General features: G+C 39.1%; 1 protein-coding gene across 2 annotated transcripts in view; it reads left to right on the top strand.

The window, feature by feature from the left end:
- p2rx5.L (purinergic receptor P2X, ligand gated ion channel, 5 L homeolog) overlaps positions 1 to 19,289 on the top strand; it is a 42,691-nt gene that overhangs the window by 13,070 nt on the left and 10,332 nt on the right. For both annotated transcript variants that reach the window (XM_018246045.2, XM_018246046.2), the window contains exons 2-7: positions 3,732 to 3,882; positions 3,978 to 4,049; positions 12,380 to 12,455; positions 16,130 to 16,229; positions 17,334 to 17,414; positions 18,928 to 19,066. In XM_018246045.2, the coding sequence (XP_018101534.1) occupies positions 3,732 to 3,882; positions 3,978 to 4,049; positions 12,380 to 12,455; positions 16,130 to 16,229; positions 17,334 to 17,414; positions 18,928 to 19,066 (619 nt within the window). The remainder of the gene's footprint in view (positions 1 to 3,731; positions 3,883 to 3,977; positions 4,050 to 12,379; positions 12,456 to 16,129; positions 16,230 to 17,333; positions 17,415 to 18,927; positions 19,067 to 19,289) is intronic.

The raw sequence follows: 19,289 nt of genomic DNA, 5'->3' as shown, positions 1-19,289 counted from the left end.
ATCATTTTTGTATAATGGAGCACTTTATACAAAGAACAGTGTAGTACCTTTATGAAAAATAACCAAAACAATTCTAGATTCCCAAAAATGATCTAAAGTAATTGGCCCTGCTGTACAGTAGTTTTGCCCAAATGAAACTGGTTAGTTCATGTGCATCCTCAATGACCTGTGTCCATCACTATAAGCGCTGTCATTTTATTTATATTACAGTTATATTACAGGTATGGGATCGGTTATCTGGAAACCCGTTGTCCAGAAAGCTCTGAATTATGGAATGGTCGTCTCCCATAGACTCAATTTTATCAAAATAATCCAAATTTGTATAAATGATTTCCCTTTTCTCTGTAAAAATAAAGCAGTACCTTGTACTTGATTCCAACTAAGTCAATCCTTATTGGAGGCAGAACCAGTCTGTTGAGTTTATTTAACGTTTATATGATTTTCTAGTAGACTTAAGGTATGAAAATCCAAATTACGGAAAGATCCATTGCCCGGAAAACCCCAGGTGCCAAGCATTTTGGATAACTGGTTCTATACCTGTATTAGTTCACATCAAGAATGAGTTTTTATTGGAGCCTGAAAAGTTAATATATTTCCAACATCTACCTGTGTGTTGGGAATGGACTTACAGGTTTCGCAAGAAGCAAGTAACCATTATTTGCATATGAAATATTGCCTATGGAAGACTGAGTTAGAGTTAAAGAGAACAAGAGTTAACCTGATCAGTACTAACTGAATAAATCTGATTTACCTCCTTTGTGTTGTAGCATTTTCTGTACAGCCCATTTTTGGCTATATGTGTTCTACTTGTTACCATCACATTTAGAAACTTGTTTATATATATTCAACTGAATTCCTTTTACAAAGTGAGTGTATGGATTGTGAATACAGGTATGGGATCTGTATTCTAGAATGCTCGGGACCTGGGGTTTTCTGGATAAGCGATATTTCTGTAATAAGGTTTTTTTTTTACTAAAACTCAATTTTTTTCTGGTTGGGCTTTTTGGGTCAAAAACTCGAACTCCATTGCTGCAGAAAGCCTAAATCTGAAAATCCGCCATTCCAAACCCGTGGAAGTCATTTATAAGTCAGTGGCAGATGTTCCTGTCCCAATTTGAATATCATAGTCTGGGTTAAACCCGATAATCCAAAAAATTCTGGGTTTCGGGCAATAACCCAAAAAAATCAAGTGATTTAGGAGAAAAGGTTGAAAAAAATCATACAATTCAGGTTTTCGCTCGATTTTATCGAGTTCTTTCCCGATCCGATTTATTCAAGTTATTTTAATGATAAATAAGGCAAAATCATGGATGGGAGTTTGGTCGAGCTTTGTTTGATAAAAAAAAATGAGATAAATACGGATTTTAGTAAATAACCCTCTATGTCTCCTAAAACAATAGTAGAATTATCATCAAACCCAATTGTTTTGCCGATAATTTATACTTTAGCTGGGATCAAGTTCAAGGTACTGTTCTATTATTACAGAGAAGAGTCTATGGGAGACGGCTTTTCCATAACGAGGAACTTTCTGGATAATAGGGTTCTGGATAACTGTTCCCATACCTGTATGGAACTAAAGAAATATATTTCTGACACATTACTGTCTGTCATTGCATCTGACCTTTCCAAAAAACTTAAAATTTCTGTTCCTGTGTGAACAAACTGGGTAATACCATAGTTTGACTGTAGGTCAAGCTCATGTTATGTTCATAAGAGTTTATACCGAGTGTGTCACACTGTTGTATTTATCTGTTTAATGCAATGGAATATATCAGTTGAATGAACGTGTATATTTGTGTATATTTCTGTTTGCTGATCAGAATCTTTCAAGCTGGTGAACCTGTTTTAAACAAGCAACTTCAACTTCTGATGGACCAGCAAATTTATTTTTGGCACCATAAGATGACTACATTGTACTCTTAGGAGCCTATTTAATAACATCTGGATTTTCTTTTTTTTCACGAATCGTATTTTTTCTCTAAAAATGTTTTTTTTTTTCTCTAAACCTTTTTTTAACCATTCAAACTTTTAGATAGTTTCGGATTTATTTTTTCTTGTAATTGTCTGAAAAATTTTAGCAATATTTGTATTTTTTTCGCCAGATCGTTCAGCTGTAATTTCCATTTGTACTTTTGATATTCAAATCTTTTGATACCTTTCATGGCATTCGTGGGTTTTAGCAAAAATTAGTTTAATTGTGGTTTCAAAAAGCTCTAAAACCACTCAAATTCAACCTTTAATAAACGGGCCTACAAGTATTTTCAAGAATTTTGATTAAGTATGGACACACTCTCAGCACTTTTAGGAGGGGGGGATGTAATAAAATTTGCAAAGTGAATGCAAATTCTCAAAATTAAGATAAAAAATTTGCATTTCACAGTGTGATATTCTTTGTTAGTCAATGTGAATTTTAATTGCGCATTGTGCACTTTTAAGACGCCCTTGAGGTTGGAGTAATATTTTGGAGCAAACATAACAACTTTTCCAGCATTGTCACAAACTAACAACAACTTTTCCAGCATTGTCACAAACTAACATTTGCAATCTTTCTTCCACTGTTAGAAGAAGTGGTCTCTAATCAGTTTCTGGGTTTGCAAAAGCTATACTGAATTCGCACAAAGTAATTTTGGGAATTTGTTTGTGTAGACCATTGTTACAGTTACCCACTTTTATGCTATTCCCCCATATGTATCATTTTGTCTTTGGTGCCACTCCTGGGTGCCCAGTTGAATTTCAATACAAATAAAATAGAAGTAAATGGTGACATGCACACCAGCTACAATGCTGGTTTTTTAACTAATTTATTCAGCCAAGCCTACTCACATTGACTTTTTAGGGGTAACGTGTGTATCGGGCTCGGGCCTGAAGGGGGCCTGGCAGTGCTGAACCCCCTTGACAGCGCGAATGGCATGCCGCCTTCTTCCGAAGTTCCGAACAGCCGAAAAGTGCAGAAAAGCCGAACTGTTGAAGTCCCGAAGTGGCAAAAAGACCCAAAGTCACGAAAAGAGCCGAAATTGAAGTCCTGAAGCGGCAAAAAGTCCCGAAGTCACGAAAACAGCCGAAATTGAAGTCCTGAAGATGCGAAAAGACCCTGCAAGGAGGCGAAGTTGAAGTCCTGAACGAGGAGTTCAATTCCTCTGAACACCAATGTGTGTTTTTTTATTTTTTTTAATCCCCCGACCACCAATGTATTATTTTCATACTCTATAGGCCCCTGCCACCAATGTTTTTTTAAAAAAAAATATTCTTTGGGGCCCCAATTTTTTTTTTAACTTGTAAGGGGGGCTCTGGCACCAATGTTTTTTTTAAAAAATATTTTTTGGGACCCCAATTTTTTTTACTTGTAAGGCGGGACCTGGCACCAATGCTTTTTTGAAAAAATTTTTTATAGGGGGCCCTGGCGCTAATGTTTTTTTTACTTATAGGGGGGCCCTGGTCACCAATAGCTTTTTATAACTTGTGTATGTGGGGGGGTTACCTTTTTTAGCACTGTCTGCGTGGTCTTTTAACTGTGATGTGGAGTGGGCAGAATCTGGGTTGGGGCTTGTGGGCGGGTGGGCAGGACCCAGGGGGCTCCGAAAATTTTGTTGTATGGGGCCCCGTGATTTCTAATGGCGGATCTGATGCCGATTCATTCATTACACTTCTCACTAATTTTATGTCATAAGTGACTATTAAACAATGAAAAGGCTTACGAATTCCCATATTTAGAAATGTCCTTTGTCTCACAGGTGGGTATTTGTGGTTAAGAAAGGATACCAAGAAACAGACACTTCCATACAAAGCTCCATCATCACCAAGCTAAAGGGAGTCGCTTTCACTAACACTTCTGAACTTGGCGAGAGACTATGGGATGTGGTTGATTATGTGATCCCCCCTCAGGTCAGTGCTGTATAAAAACTAGAAAGGAACAAAAATCAAAACAATAGGAATAATAAGAGAGATTAATTCATTGGGTTTCTTCTTCTCCTCCCTAGGGTGAAAATGTATTTTTTGTAGTTACAAATTTGATTGTCACTCCCAACCAGAGACAGACTATGTGTCCCGAGGTAAGAAAATAAATACTGAATAAATTACTATGAACTGACTTGTCTTCAGTTTATCAGACAGAAGATATTTTAGGGCCCATCTGGGATATCAAGCAGATACTATACTGTCAGTCTGAACATACATTTGCTACGGTGGAACAAAGCATTTTAGCTTTTGTAGGGGTTAGATGGATAAAACATGCAACTGGTCTCTTGTTTTGTTGTACAGGTATGGTCTATTTCCTAGAATGCTTGGGACCTGGGGTTTTCCAGATAAGGGATGTTTCCATAATTTGGATGACCATAGCATAAAACTAAAATCATTTAAACTTTATGTAAAGCAAATAGGATCGTTTTGCCAACAATATGGATTCATGCAGCTTAGTTACCATCAAATACAAGTACTGTTTTATTATTACAGCGAAAAGGGAAATCATTTAGAAAATTTTAATTTATTTGCTTGCAAGGAAAGGGATAATCACTGGAGAGTGTCAGATGTTAGGCACCCCAGTGATTATAATTACTAACCTTAAGGTGGGCATATCGGGGAGAGATCCGCTCATTTGGCGATGTCGGATCTCTCCCCGATATACCCACCTTGAGGTGGGCAATATCGGGCTGATCTGATCGTGGGCCCTAGGGCCCTATGATCGGATCCTAACAAATTGTAACCGGCGGTCGGATCGCGGGATCGCATCAACGAACAGATGCGGCCGCAATCCGACGGGATTTTTAGCCCCATCCGATAGAGATCTGGCCGATTTTCGGCCAGATCTCAATTGGGGAAGCCCATCGGGGGGCCCCACTCGGTCTGTCGACAGCTTTTATCGGCCCTTGTATGGCCACCTTTAGACCCAAGGCTGATACTTCTGTTTACTGAAAACTGCACCAGCCCAGGGCACTTCTGTAGGAGCACCAGCTTGCAATCTCCTCCACTTCTTTGTTCTTCACTTTGTCCACTGGATTTTTGCTTCTAAGTTCAGCTTTTCACTCTACTGCACATGTGTACCCGGACTGGGGAAGAAAAGAAAAAAGAAGGAGAAGATTCCCACAGAAATACCCGGGGCTGGTGCAGCTTTCAGCTAATAGAAGCATTGGCCCCGGGATTCCGATTATAATCACTGGGTGCGGCCTGCCTAACATTTTGCAAGTGATTATACCTTTATTTCACCTTTAAATGGGCTTGATAGGAGATGGCCTCCTTGGTATTTGAAGATTTTTTGGATAACTGGTGTCAGGATAAGAGATCCCATACCTGTACTTTAATAATAAATTTATGTTGTATTTAGAATGTGGAAAAGTTCTGACCAGCTAATGACCAAGGCTGAAAATTCCACAAAATAATTTAATAAGATTTTTTTCAAGTGACCCCACTGTTGTAGAGAAGTGGTGAACATTCCACTAGAAGGCAATTTGATTTATCCTACCTAGGTGTACCCCTAGTAAATTGATATTTAGCTACTGATCATATAACAGATACTGAACATATAACAGTGAGAAGTAAGGATTGGCGGTACATGATCTAGTTAAATCTTTTCTTCAAGGGGTGGTTCCCCTTTAAGTTAACTTTCAGTATGTTATAGAATGGGCAATTCTAAGCAACATTTCATTTGGTCTTCATTTTTTTATAGTTTTTAATTATTTGCCTTTATCTTCTGATCTTTTCAGCTTTCAACTGAGGTAACTGGTCCCATCCAAAAACAAATGCTCTGTAGGGCTACGAATGTATTGTTATTTTTATTACTCAGGCCTCATTATTCATAGTCCAGTCTCTCATTCAAAGCTGCTGCATAAAAAGCTAAATAACTCAAAAACCACAAATTATAAAAAAAAAATGAAAACCTATTGCAAATGTTCTCAGAATATCACCCTCTACATCATACTAAAAGTTAATTTATAGGTGAACAACTACTTTAAGCTTTCAGATCGCAATAGCCTCTTTATTGGGCATGTCTCTGACATGGTGCTAAATGATGCTCTCTCATTTTCTGATTATTTTGAAAGTGTTTGCCACAATTGAGTGGATTAGTATTCAGGTGATATCACAGTGCTGATCCCACTGACTGCCAAGAGAGCTCTTAATTCTACTTATACGCATTTCCCATACTCAGTAGGCAGCAGATCCTTTCCTATTAATTAGACACATGGCACTGCAGTCTGGCGCTGTACTAGTGAAATATAATATTTGTAGGTCAGAGGGTCAACAATTTGTGTGACCAGCAGATCTGGTGCAGGCTCTGGTTCTGTGCAATATTTTAAGGTGCATCAATCATTCATTACTGGAAAAAAAACCTTCCAAAAACTGGTCACATAAAGTTGAGTTCATTATATTCATTTTCAAGGGGGATCTAAACCCCCTCCTAAAATAATATAAAAAAAAAAAACCTACGCAGATTGCTCTTCTAGTCAGTTTTACAATTTAGCAGAATATTATATTCGATTCCTTTGTTATTATGATATTAGCAGTTTTACACTTCTGATACCATGCTTTTCCTCCAGCAGTGCTAAAATAACAGGATTGAAGAAAAGGGATTCATAAATGGTGTTATTTCATGTATGCCCTGAACTATATAATGTATGTTGTCAGGAGATACATGACTAGCTTCAATTTACTATATTTTACAGTGCGAGGCTTTTTTGCTCATCTCAACTAAACCAATATGTACTTGTCGCTGTTCTCAACATAATAATACGTTTAGTAAATTTCATGGTCCAGGCTATGTATGATTTCCACACTTAAAACAAAAATGTAGGGCTGATTTTGTTCCTTTTTTTATTTATTTTTTTATTTTCATATGAAACAAACATGGTCCAGGGACTGCAATTACTGGACAATGCCCAGTTTGCCGAGATATAAAGGCACAGTGTTTGGTAAAATAAATATAATGAACTAAATAACATAGTAACAATAAACAGATATAACAAAGCATCATGGGTACTGTCATTTATAATCACGATGTAGAAAGGGCTAAACGTGGTGTCAGAGTGGAAAAGGGGAGAATAGGTGGCTTATTGTAGAGTCACTGTAGTGGATTTGATGGGAAGTTAGCCGTGGGACAGACTCTTACAAATCAGCCAGGGATTCCAAAATTTATGGAAGACGGTGTCTAATTTGGCTTTGATGAAGTGAAAATATAGAATTGGGGATTTCCAAGCAGCTGCTATAATTTGTTCAAAGGGAGGTTGCGGCAGGGAGAGACTGAAGGAAGAGGTCACGGATCTGGGCCCAGTCGACCCTGGATGTGAATCCAGAACCGAACAGCTTTGGGGCAATCTCACCAGATGTGCATGAAGGTTCCCTGTTGGCCACAGTTTCTTAAACATAAGGGAGAACAAGAGGGGTAACATGTTTCCAGTTGTGTGGCCACTAAGTACCATTGGTGCAGAACTTTCTGGGAGGTTTCTTGAATGGCTATATTAATAAAGCTGTGTAGCATGTCTCTAATGATGTCGGACTGTTGATAAAGCTCAAAATCTTTTAAAGGAGTCAGGTGGGTTAGATGATCATATAGCGTATTATTGAGATAACTTGCTTTTTATGGGGTGCCGTTTGTCCCAAATACATTCTGTATACAAAACTATCCCTAATACACAGAATGAATGTCTCTCATGGTATATAAGTATTTGTGACCATACACAGAGAAAAAAAATATACAAAAGACTTATTTCTATTAAAGAATGAAAACACAATCTGGTTAGTGCACAAAAGGATGTCATTATATCACAAACTCCATTCTGTACAGTTTAACAAGCAATCTGTCGCACAAATGTATAACCTCCATGTAACGGACGCACTTATGTGCAAAGTTACTTACGGAATGAATTATGTAAAAACAAAGTTGGACATAATATATAATAGTGTAACTAACTAGTGCTTGTCAAGCTAGATTTGACTGACAAAATAGATATCTGCGACAGAAAGCAAGATTTTATAGCACAGGATTCATTCTTTCCACAAAATGACAGTTTTGTTTCACAAAACAGATAAAATAACCATTCTGTGAAGCAACACTGTCAGTCACATTCCTGAACCAATAAGAACAAAGCTTATTGCCATATACAAACAAGATGAGAAGTGGCCAGCTCTGCTCCACATGGCTAAGGCAAAGTATTTGACCTGCTATAGAGGGCGCCCTCTAATGTCCCCTGTGCTGCATAGTAATAAACATGAACAAACCTTTCCTAAAAGAGCTGCTGTTAAACACTACAGGTTCATAAATGGAAGTTTTTACAAATGGCTGAGAAATATAATGATTGTAGAGAAAGAAAAGTATGCAAAACTTATATAAATATGATCATTTTAGGTGATATGGCTATTCTTATTGTAGTAACCTGCTTGTGTGGCCATTTTGGTTAAGGGCATTCCTGCTGTTTTGCCATTATCTTATGATTCACTCCTGTTCCTCTTCCTGTCTATGCTGAGAGCAATAATGGGACAGGCCACACCCACCTGCAATGTTGTATTAAATGTACCAGAAGTTACTGTGCTTGTCTGGCTGCTTTGCCTGACTCTCAGAGTCAGTTATAAGTTTTATATATGATAGTTAGACTCCAATGTCTCCTGCTAGCTGTAATCTTGCACCAATTAGCTTGTAGTAGTCTCTTAATAATGTGCTTAGCTATAGTTCAACTACTACATAAAAGCTTTAGCCAGAGACTTGGGACTGATCATGTGCACACATACCTCCCAACTGTCCCTTTTTCAGAGGGACAGTCCCTCTTTTGACAGCTCAACCTGAGGTCCCTCATTTGTACTGGAAAGTCCCTCTTTTCTCTGCACTGAACAACCAAGATAAAAACCAAAGTTTCTAACTTAATTGGCTTTTGGCAGAGAGGCCAGTACAGGTGCAACTAAGATGCTTTATAACAATTTTGAGATAAGAAAATAAGTAATATTTTAACAGTTTAGATAAGGAGAAATATTTTCGCATTTTTATAACCTGCCAAACTTTGTAAAATGAACATGGTAATTAGGGGGGTGTGGCCACAAAATGGGTGTGGTCAAAAAAATGCTGCACTACATGCAAAAGAATTTTTTGTCTCTCTTTTTATTTCCAAAATGTTGAGAGGTATGGTTCAACTACTACATAATAGCTTTAGTCAGAGACTTGGGACTGATCATGTGTACTCACATTCTCTATAGTATGATGTGTAGGTTATATGAGCAGCCACTCCTGAGTACTGGGGGTCATTTAGGCAGGGGCAATTTTAGGGGATCGTAATCTATTTATATAGAAGCAACAAGCTATACAATGCTTTATATTTATAACAAAAGACTCTAATGATGCCGTCCCCTTATCTGCCCAGTGCTTAACCCTTTCACATCAGAGTGGGTCGGGGGCACAACACTAGAGCATGTCACATGCATGTCCAGGGCCGCCAGCAGGGGGGACAAGTGTTCCGGGCCTGAAGGGGGGCCCAGAAGTGCTGCATTTTTCAAAGAGCTGGGTCCCCTTTTACGAGCGCCACGGCCATTTCGCATATTACAGAATGCGGAAGTCCCGGAAAGATGAAGCTGAAGTCCCGAAGCGCGATAAGACCCGAATTCATGAAAGGAGGTGAAGTTGAAGTCCTGAAGCCTTTTGTTTACACACAGTACTCAGGAGTGGCTGCTCATATAACCTACACATCATACTAAACACAATGTGTGTGCACACGATTAGTCCCAAGTAGGGTTGCCACCTTTTTTAAAATGTTTTACCGGCTGCTGGGCGGTGGGGACACAAAGGGGCGGGCCGTGACGTCAAAGTGGGTGGAGCCACGCAACGGACGTCACAGTCGCTAGAAGAAGTAAAACAAAAGGTAAGTTCCAGGGAATTGGTGCCAGGCCGAGGGCTCCTTTTGATCTTATTACAAATTTACCGGCAGCTACATTGCCGGTAAATTTGTAATACCGGCCATGTAGCACATTATTAAGAGACTACTACAAGCTAATTGGTGCAAGATTACAGCTAGCAGGAGACATTGGAGTCTAACTATCATATACAAAACTTGTAACTGACTCTGAGAGTCAGGCAAAGCAGCCAGACAAGCACAGTAACTTCTGGTACATTTAATAGAAGATGGCAGGTGGCTGTGGCCTGTCCCATTATTGCTCTCAGCTTAGACAGGAAGAGGAACAGGAGTGAGTCATAAGATAATGGCAAAACAGCAGGAATGCCCTTAACCAAAATGGCCACACAAGCAGGTTACTACAATAAGAATAGCCATATCACCTAAAATGATCATATTTATATAAGTTTTGCATACTTTTCTTTCTCTACAATCATTATAAGTGCAGCATTATATTTCTCAGCCATTTGCAAAAACTTCCATTTATGAACCTGTAGTGTTTAACAGCAGCTCTTTTAGGAAAGGTTTTTTCATGTTTATTACTATGCAGCACAGGGGACATTAGAGGGCGCCCTCTATAGCAGGTCAGATACTTTGCCTTAGCCATGTGGAGCAGAGCTGGCCACTTCTCATCTTGTTTGTATATGGCAATAAGCTTTGTTCTTATTGGTTCAGGAATGTGACTGACAGTGTTGCTTCACAGAATGGTTATTTTATCTGTTTTGTGGAACAAAACTGTCATTTTGTGGAAAGAATGAATCCTGTACTATAAAATCTTGCTTTCTGTCACAAATATCTATTTTGTCATTCAAATCTAGCTTGACAAGCACTAGTTAGTTACACTATTATATATTATGTCCAACTTTGTTTTTACATAATTCATTCTGTAAGTAACTTTGCACATAAGTGCGTCCGTTACATGGAGGTTATACATTTGTGCGACAGATTGCTTGTTAAACTGTACAGAATGGAGTTTGTGATATAATGACATCCTTTTGTGCACTAACCAGATTTTGTTTTCATTCTTTAATAGAAATAAGTCTTTTGTATTTTTTTTTCTCTGTGTATGGTCACAAATACTTATATAACATGAGAGACATTCATTCTGTGTATTAGGGATAGTTTTGTATACAGAATGTATTTGGGACAAACGGCACCCCATAGCTTTTAGGGAAAAACTTGTAGGCACATTAATTCAAATAGAGTTGGATTGGGGAACTTTTTTTCTTTCCATATGATGTATGATGTAATGTTTGGTGGTGCCATAAGAATTCACATTGTGGGATGTTATGGGATTCCTGGAGTTGTTGTCACGATAATAGATAGTCCAACTTAGTCAGTGAGTAGATAAAATGCAAATTTTTTTGTGTCCGCCATTGAAAAAACCTTTCACTGCTCCTGGAAGAAAGTCAGTATACGCCTTGAAGGCTGCTACTGGTGTGTGGGTAGAGGTCATTTTGTGTGTAGGAGTGATCATTTTCTAGACTTTAGCGACTGTAGCATAATCGGATTGCAGGCTGTCTTGTCGGCTGATTGTTTAGTCTATAGCAGAATATTATACCTGAAAAGGTATAAAAAATGAGATAGAGCTGACATTTGTTAGGTCAGTGATTCGCCCCAGCCAGGACAGTTTAAGGTTGCTCCAAGAGGTTATTATCTGGTAGGTTTTATTATAGTTACCTTGTGGCAGTGTACCATAGTCACAATGTATGTTCACTCCTAAATACTTTAGGCTTTTTATCTGCCATGATTTCCAACAGCTTTGCAGTTAGGCAAGTTGAAGTTGAGGGCTTCTGTCTTGGTTGAGTTAACTGTTAAACCAGAAACATTTGCAAAATTATGTAGCACTTCATATAGGAAAGGCAGAGAGGTCATAGGGTTTGTAATCAATATCATCCGCATATATTGCACATTTATAATCTACATTTTCCACTCTGACACCAGTTATTATAGGTGCCTTAATTGCAGTAGTGAGAGGCTCAATGGCTAGGGTGAACAACAGGGGGGCAAAGGACATCCCTGTCCGGTGCCTCGACCAATTGTTAATTTAGGGGAGCCAAAACCCATGTGATGTACATACGCTGTAGGGTGATCATATAGGGCTATGTTACAAGGAAAGGAGTTGGGAAACCATAACGTGTAAGAGTTTTTTTAGTAGATATGTCCAAGAAACTGTATTGAAAGCCTTTTCTAGGTCAAGTGACAGTAACATGAAGGGAGTGCCATTGGTATTAGCCAAATGTACTCAATTGATAATTCTGCATATGTTATCAGTGACTTGTCACCCCAGGTATAAAGCCTGATTGATCTCTGTGTATCAGGCCATTAAGAAAGGAGCTCAATCAATTTTTGCTAGGAGCTTTATATCTAGATTTAGGCAGAATTTTTTTGCAATTGGTGTGATCTTTGCCGGGTTTAGGAAAAACCACAATTTCTACAGCTAAGGTGTCAGGCAAAAGGTGTCTTGGTCAAATTTGTGTCTGCCTTGTTGGATATCAATTTCTTTTCTTTTTAAACAGAGTTTTGGGATCCCTGATGCAGCATGTTTGAAGAACAGTGACTGTCCGGAGGGAGAACCCGTTGTTGCAGGCCATGGTATTAGATTATAAGGTTGCAATGCAAATGGATACATGGGCTGCTGCTGAATAGCAGAGATGCAAATAAATCAGTTGCTTAAAATAGGAGAGCAGATAAATGGAAGAGGATGTTGTATATATTTAATGATCCATGCAGTAAAGAATGATATAATATAGATATTGACTTTTATATACATATATAGACTAAATGTAGAATCCTGCAGCTGGTTGGGTACACATGGGTTACCTGCAAAAAAGCTGGCTACTTGCAGGCTATGGATAGACATTTTGGATGTGGGTATGTGGGTAGTGGGTTGGGTTGCTTGTATTATCTATAGCAAGTTTTACTCCATTACATATTTTTTAGACAACTTTTCCTGCCAGGTCCACTTCCAGTTTTTCCAGATTTCACTTCCAGTTTGCAGCGACAGCACTAGTAGTGATGCGTCTACACCTCTCGTCAAACCGCCCACTTCCGGTAAAGTGACAGGTGCCCCGCCCCCTTATCGAAATGAGTGAAGTCTATTAACCCTCCCCTTCCGATTGTGATTGCCTGAGGATTTATGTAGAAATATAAAATAAATTTAATTACTTATTAGCTCGTGACTAAGTATAATATTTTTATGTATAATTCCTATTTTTAATACAGATTCGTTATTTTTAATCAAGAAAAAATTTAATTAGTTTTATGCGTTTTTAAGTGTATCTCTGTTTGAACCAGTAATGATATGCTATGAAATTAATATTATAGATTTTCTTAATAATGCATTTGCTAGCTCAGCATAATTCAATTCTATCTGGAGGTGGCCTGTGTACATGACTGGGTGTATATACATGTGTTTATTAGTGATAAGCCTATCGGTTATTGACACATTTTACAGTATTTTATAGGCAGAGCATTATTCCATGGATCCGCAGCCATTTTGTCTCAGACCCTCAGCCATCTTGGCATTTTTATAGCATGGACCCTAGCTCAGGTTATTTACTTATAGCATACCCCTCATTTTACAAACACTCATTCCTTCATAAATTTTACAATATACTCAAAAGGTCATTTTTTAATTTATACATACAGATAGAATAAATAGTTCCTGCCTAAGCTATTTTGCACTCAGCACCCCATTTTGCAAAATACACCCTAGATCAGGGATCCCCAACCTTTTGAACCCGTGAGCAACATTCAGAAGTAAAAGGAGTTGGAGAGCATCACAAGCATGGAAAATGTTCTTGGGATGCCAATAAGGGTTGTGATTTGGTAGCCCCTATGTGGATTGTCAGCCTACATTGAGACTCTGTTTGGCAGTGCACCTGGTTTTTATACAACCAAAACTTGCCTCCAAGCCTGGAATTCAAAAATAAACACTTGCTTTGAGGCCACTGGGAGCAACATCCAAGGGGTTGGGGAGCAACATGTGGCTCACGAGCTACTGGTTGGGGACCACTTATGGATTCACAAAATCTGTTTTGGATATACAAAACAACCAATAAATAGTGGATACATTTTACAATATACTCAAAAGCCCATTTTTTTATTTATACACACAGATTCAATAAATAGTTCCTGCCTATGCTATTTTGCAATCAAAAGCACAGCCATTTTGGCATTTTTATAGCATAGGACCTAGCTCAGTCTATTTACTTATATCATACCCCCTCATTTTACAAACACTTATTCCTTCATAAATTTTACAATATACTCAAAAGCCCATTTTTTAATTTATACATAAAGACCGAATAAATAGTTCCTGCCTGAGCTATTTTGCACTCAGAACCCCATTTTGCAAAATACACCCTAGATTATGGATTCACGAATCCTATCTGGTTTGGGTACACAAAACAACCAATAAATAGTGAATGACTATGCTATTTTATAGTTAGATCATCAGCCATCTTGTCATTTTTATATAAAAACATAGGTCACTCTAGGTCAGACCCACACACCATTTGCAAGAGTGTAAATGCTTATGAGTTAATTCATTTTGTGTGCACAGCATAATTGCTTGCTGGCAGCAGAGCTGGGTGTAGATCCCTGTATGTTTGTTTGTGATAAGCTTGTCAGTACAAGAATACATTAGACATGCAGCCCTTATCCCTAATTCATTTTTTGCAATCTACTATACTCCTGTTTTTCCCAATTAAAAATATCTTATATATTAGAAATTGGGGATAAGATATTAAAACAGCTTGTGTCTAGTCAATAGTTAATACGTAATTCAATTAATTTTATATTTCTTCATGAATACAATAGAACATTGTGGGAATTGCAGTCCAAAAGTGGAATCAACAGTCCTACAATAACACAAAGGTAAGGGGCGGGCAATCACAATCGGAAGGGGAGGGTTAATAGACTTCACTCATTTCAATAAGGGGGCGGGGCACCTGTCACTTTACCGGAAGTGGGTGGTTTGACGAGAGGTGTAGACGCATCACTACTGGAGGGGGGCGGGCAATCGCAATCGGAAGGGGAGGGTTAATAGACTTCACTCATTTCAATAAGGGGGCGGGGCACCTGTCACTTTACCGGAAGTGGGCGGTTTGACGAGAGGTATAGACGCATCACTACTAGCACTTCCTGCTTAATGGTGGTCAACAGGTTGCAAATAAGGCAGTTGATGGTTCGGGTCAGGTCCAAGTGGGTTAAAATGTGGATTGTGGGTCTGGGTATGAAAAATTTGATCTAGGCAGGATTCTATTAGAGAGTTGCCCTGAGGGTAGTGACAGAATTAAATGGCAAAGTGCCATTACCTGTGATTACCTGTGCATTATAAATTTGTTCGTTCCAATTCTGGCGCAGATGGGGCTCATGTGTTAGAATATTCCTGGGTTCAAGGTGCTCTAAATCAGCCATTGAACTTCATGATACATATTTAAAGGGGAAGGAAACCTAGTTGGCTCAAAAACCCACCCCCCCTCCCGTGTGTTGCCCACCCTCCCCCTGGCCTACCCGTCCCGCTGGGCAAATGCCCCTAACTTGTTACTTACCCTTCTGCGCAGGTCCAGTCCAGGGAGTTCACAGACAACATCTTCTTCCACGCGATCTTCTTCCTGCTTTGACCGGCGCAGTAGGAGCATTTCGCCGGTACGATCTACTGCGCATGCACCAAAGTACTTCGTGACTTTTGGCGCATGCGCAGTAGATCCGTACCGGCAAAATTCTCCTACTGCGCATGCGCCAGGGGCATTTGCCCAGCGGGACGGGTAGGCCAGGGGGGAGGAGGGAGGGTGGGCAACACACGGGAGGGGGGAGGGTTTTTGCGCCAACTAGGTTTCCTTCCCCTTTAACGTTAAAATATACTGAAGAAAAGGTGTAGACAGGCCCGGATTTGTGGAAAGGCCACCTAGGCCCAGGCCTAGGGCGGCAGGATTTTAGGGGGCGGCATGCTGCCCAACCACACCCACATTGGTTCAAAAACACTGGGGGTGCGCTGGAGATATAATAATTTTTTTATTTACTGTGTGCCAATCCCCATTGATGATGAAAATTTGCATAAAAAAAGGGTATGGGACAGGGGCGGCGAACGGCAGTGGTCCTAGGGGCGCCCACTATGTAAATCCGGCCCTGGGTGTAGATTAGTTTAAACTCACAATGTGTTTCAGTGAAGTGTAGCAATGCCTTGATACACAATCTTTTTACTGTTACACCTGGGAATGTTTCCATATGGACATCTTTAAGTTGGCACCTTGTGTTTTCAGGTGTTAAGACCGGACGATGCCTTAAGACAGGAGCAGTTAATGCAACAGGCACGTGCGAGATATTCGCATGGTGTCCCATAGAGAAGAGGAAGAAGCCAAAGTAAGTGCACAATGCTATTGTTAAGGATTCATGTTTATTGTTAAGGATTAATTTCTTCATGTGAGAGGCAATGCTGGACTGTAGAAGAATTCTCCTTCAGTTACTGAAAGTGTATAAATGTGTTCTACATGCAAAATTGTAGGTGCATTATAATGTGCAAATAGTAATGTGCAAACTTAGGCACACAAAGATTTTTAGTGAACCAAGTCCTATAGTGCACTAATAGATGCTGCATGCAGTCAAGGGCATTTTGGGGTTAGGTGCCGCCCTGAGGCTGCTTATTAGATGCCACCCCCTCGTTTAGTTTTTTGTGCCATACCAGGTGAAGTGCAGAGAATGCAATAGTGCTTTCTGCACTAGAAGAGACTAAATTCCAATTTGAAAATCAGCATTTCAGCTCTTTAAGTTACCAAGTGTGGCTTTTTGCCTCCCATGGTAACTTGAGACCTGCTGCCTCCTGAGATTAGTTTCTCACAACTCCTCATGGCAGCGGAACCCCGAATGCAGAAGGTATTAAGTATAATTTTGGTTCTTTCTAAGTCTAGGAGAATTGCCTAATAAATACATATGCATTAAGGCAGAGACACACACTGCTATTTCGGGAGATTAGTCGCCCAGTGACAAATCAGTTTTTCTTCAGGCAACTAATCTCCCCGAACTGCTTTCCTGCCAGCTAGAATGTAAATCGCCGGCGGGATGGCACTTGGATCGATTTGGCAGTTTCCTCATGAAGTGACTTCGGAAAACAAAGCTTTCCGAGTGCCATCCCGTGTCATTTACATTCTAGCATGGCGGGAAGGCAGTTTGGGGAGATTAGTTGCCCAAAGAAGAAGCAATTTGTCGACAAATCTCCCGAAATAGCAGTGTGTGTCTCTGCCCTTAAAATGCATACAATTATTTGGTACACAAAGTCTGTCCAATCATTATCTCTCTACAGCATATCCCTCCTGTAGTCAATCAAGGAATGAGGTCTTTGTGTTTCCTTCGAAAGATAAAAGGTCATTCAACTAGACATAGAAATGCAGATCAATGTTACAAATGACTCTTTTTTAGGATTTTTTTGTTTAAGGTGTTTCTGTTTTGCTCTTTCGGGTTCATGTACAGGATTCCACTGCTGGGCAAAGCAGAAAACTTCACAGTCTACATTAAGAACTCAATACGTTTTCCAAAGTTTGATTTCTCCAAGTAAGTGTCTATAGTAGTACTATACAGGATATAATTTTTTGTTTTGGTTATTCTACATACAATGTTTACATGGAGCAGCCTTCCAGCAGGCATGAAACATAAATATAGTGACAAGATGTAAGCATGCTTGTATAAGCATCAGGAGGCTACCTTTTGTTATATTAAATGGTCTTTCTGACATGTACTGTATAATAACACAGGGAAATACTTGATGTTAGATTTTTGTCTTTAGGGAGGCTATATAAACACATTTCCTACACTAATTAGTTCATGGAATTGCAAAGCCAGTTCCATTAATAATAGCCCAGAATACATGGCAAGATATTTTACAGCACACTATTTCATTTATAACACATTCTAACACACATGCCAAGGTAAATACAGTGGCAATTCCATGTATAATGCCCCCAGAACACAGAGTAAGATGAATACAGTGCCAATTCCATGTATAATGCCCCCAGAACACAGAGTAAGATGAATACAGTGCCAATTCCATGTATAATGCCTCAGAACACAGAGTAAGATAAATACAGTCAATTCCGTGTATAATGCCCCAGAACACAGAGTAAGATAAATATAGTCAATTCCGTTTATAATGCCCCAGAACACAGAGTAAGATAAATACAGTGCCAATTCTATGTAGAATGCCCCAGAATGCAGAGTAAGATAAATACAGTCAATTCAGTGTATAATGCCCCAGAACACTGAGTAAGATAAATACAGTGCCAATTCTCTGTATAATGCCCCCAGAACACAGAGTAAGATAAATACAGTGTTAATTCCGTATATAATGCCCCAGAACACGGAGTAAGATGAATACAATGCCAATTCTATGTATAGAACACATAAAAAAGATAAATATTGTGTCAATATTTAAGGTATAATTCCCCCAGAACACACAGTAAGATGAATACAGTGCAAATTTCACATATAATGCCATTTTCAAGTACAATTCCCCCAGAGTACACAGTAAGACAAATACAGTGCCAATTACACATATTATGGCAGTTTCAATTATAATCTCCCCAAAACACACAGTAAGATAAATACAGTGCCATTCTACTTATAATGCTGCCAGAACATATGGAAAGATAAATACAGGGTTATTTCACATATAATGTCCCCAGACCACATGGTAAGATAAACACAGTTCCAATTTGACTTAAAATGCCCCCAGAACACATTGTTTGACTTTATATTGAATCCAAACTGTACCATTTATTTGTGACAGATGGATAGTTTATAGAATTCTGTGCATCCCTAGTTTACAGATAAGAGATGCAGTATGGCTGCACCCACTTATACGTACAAAAAGAAATATGCAGAGAAAGAATATTCTACACATTAATAAGCAAATAACATTACAGCTCACTGTTAAGGACAGAAGATAAAGCTATTATCACAACAAGGCTATATATCTCTTGTGGATCTTTATGCAAAATATGTTCTTTAGAACTTCTTATAAAAATCTCCATCTTGCCCCATGCCTCTCAACTGTCCTTTCTCTTTGTAGGACTAATATTCTAGAGACTGAGACCGAGTCCTATCTAAAGAGTTGCCGCTACAGCAATGATGACCATTACTGCCCCATCTTTCACTTGGGAAAGATTGTATCATGGGCCGGCAGTGAGTTCCAGAGAATGGCCATTGAGGTTATCCTTCTACTTTTACTATATGTTTTACATGCAAAATATAAATGGACACTGTGCTGCGAGTTCCATAAGTACAGTAGCTTAATCCTCCATGGTACACTGATCCATTTACATAGTGGTGGTGGTGATGGGGCAGGGGGTAGTAATAATGGTTTTGTGGCACAAATATCAGCTTCACAGTGGTCACCATTATTGTTCTATCATGTGAGCTGAACTACTGCTC

The sequence above is a fragment of the Xenopus laevis genome, chromosome 2L (genome assembly GCF_017654675.1).
Source record: "Xenopus laevis strain J_2021 chromosome 2L, Xenopus_laevis_v10.1, whole genome shotgun sequence".
NCBI lineage: Eukaryota > Metazoa > Chordata > Amphibia > Anura > Pipidae > Xenopus > Xenopus laevis.
Note: the sequence above shows the minus strand (reverse complement) of the source record. Positions and strands in the feature narration are given on the sequence as shown.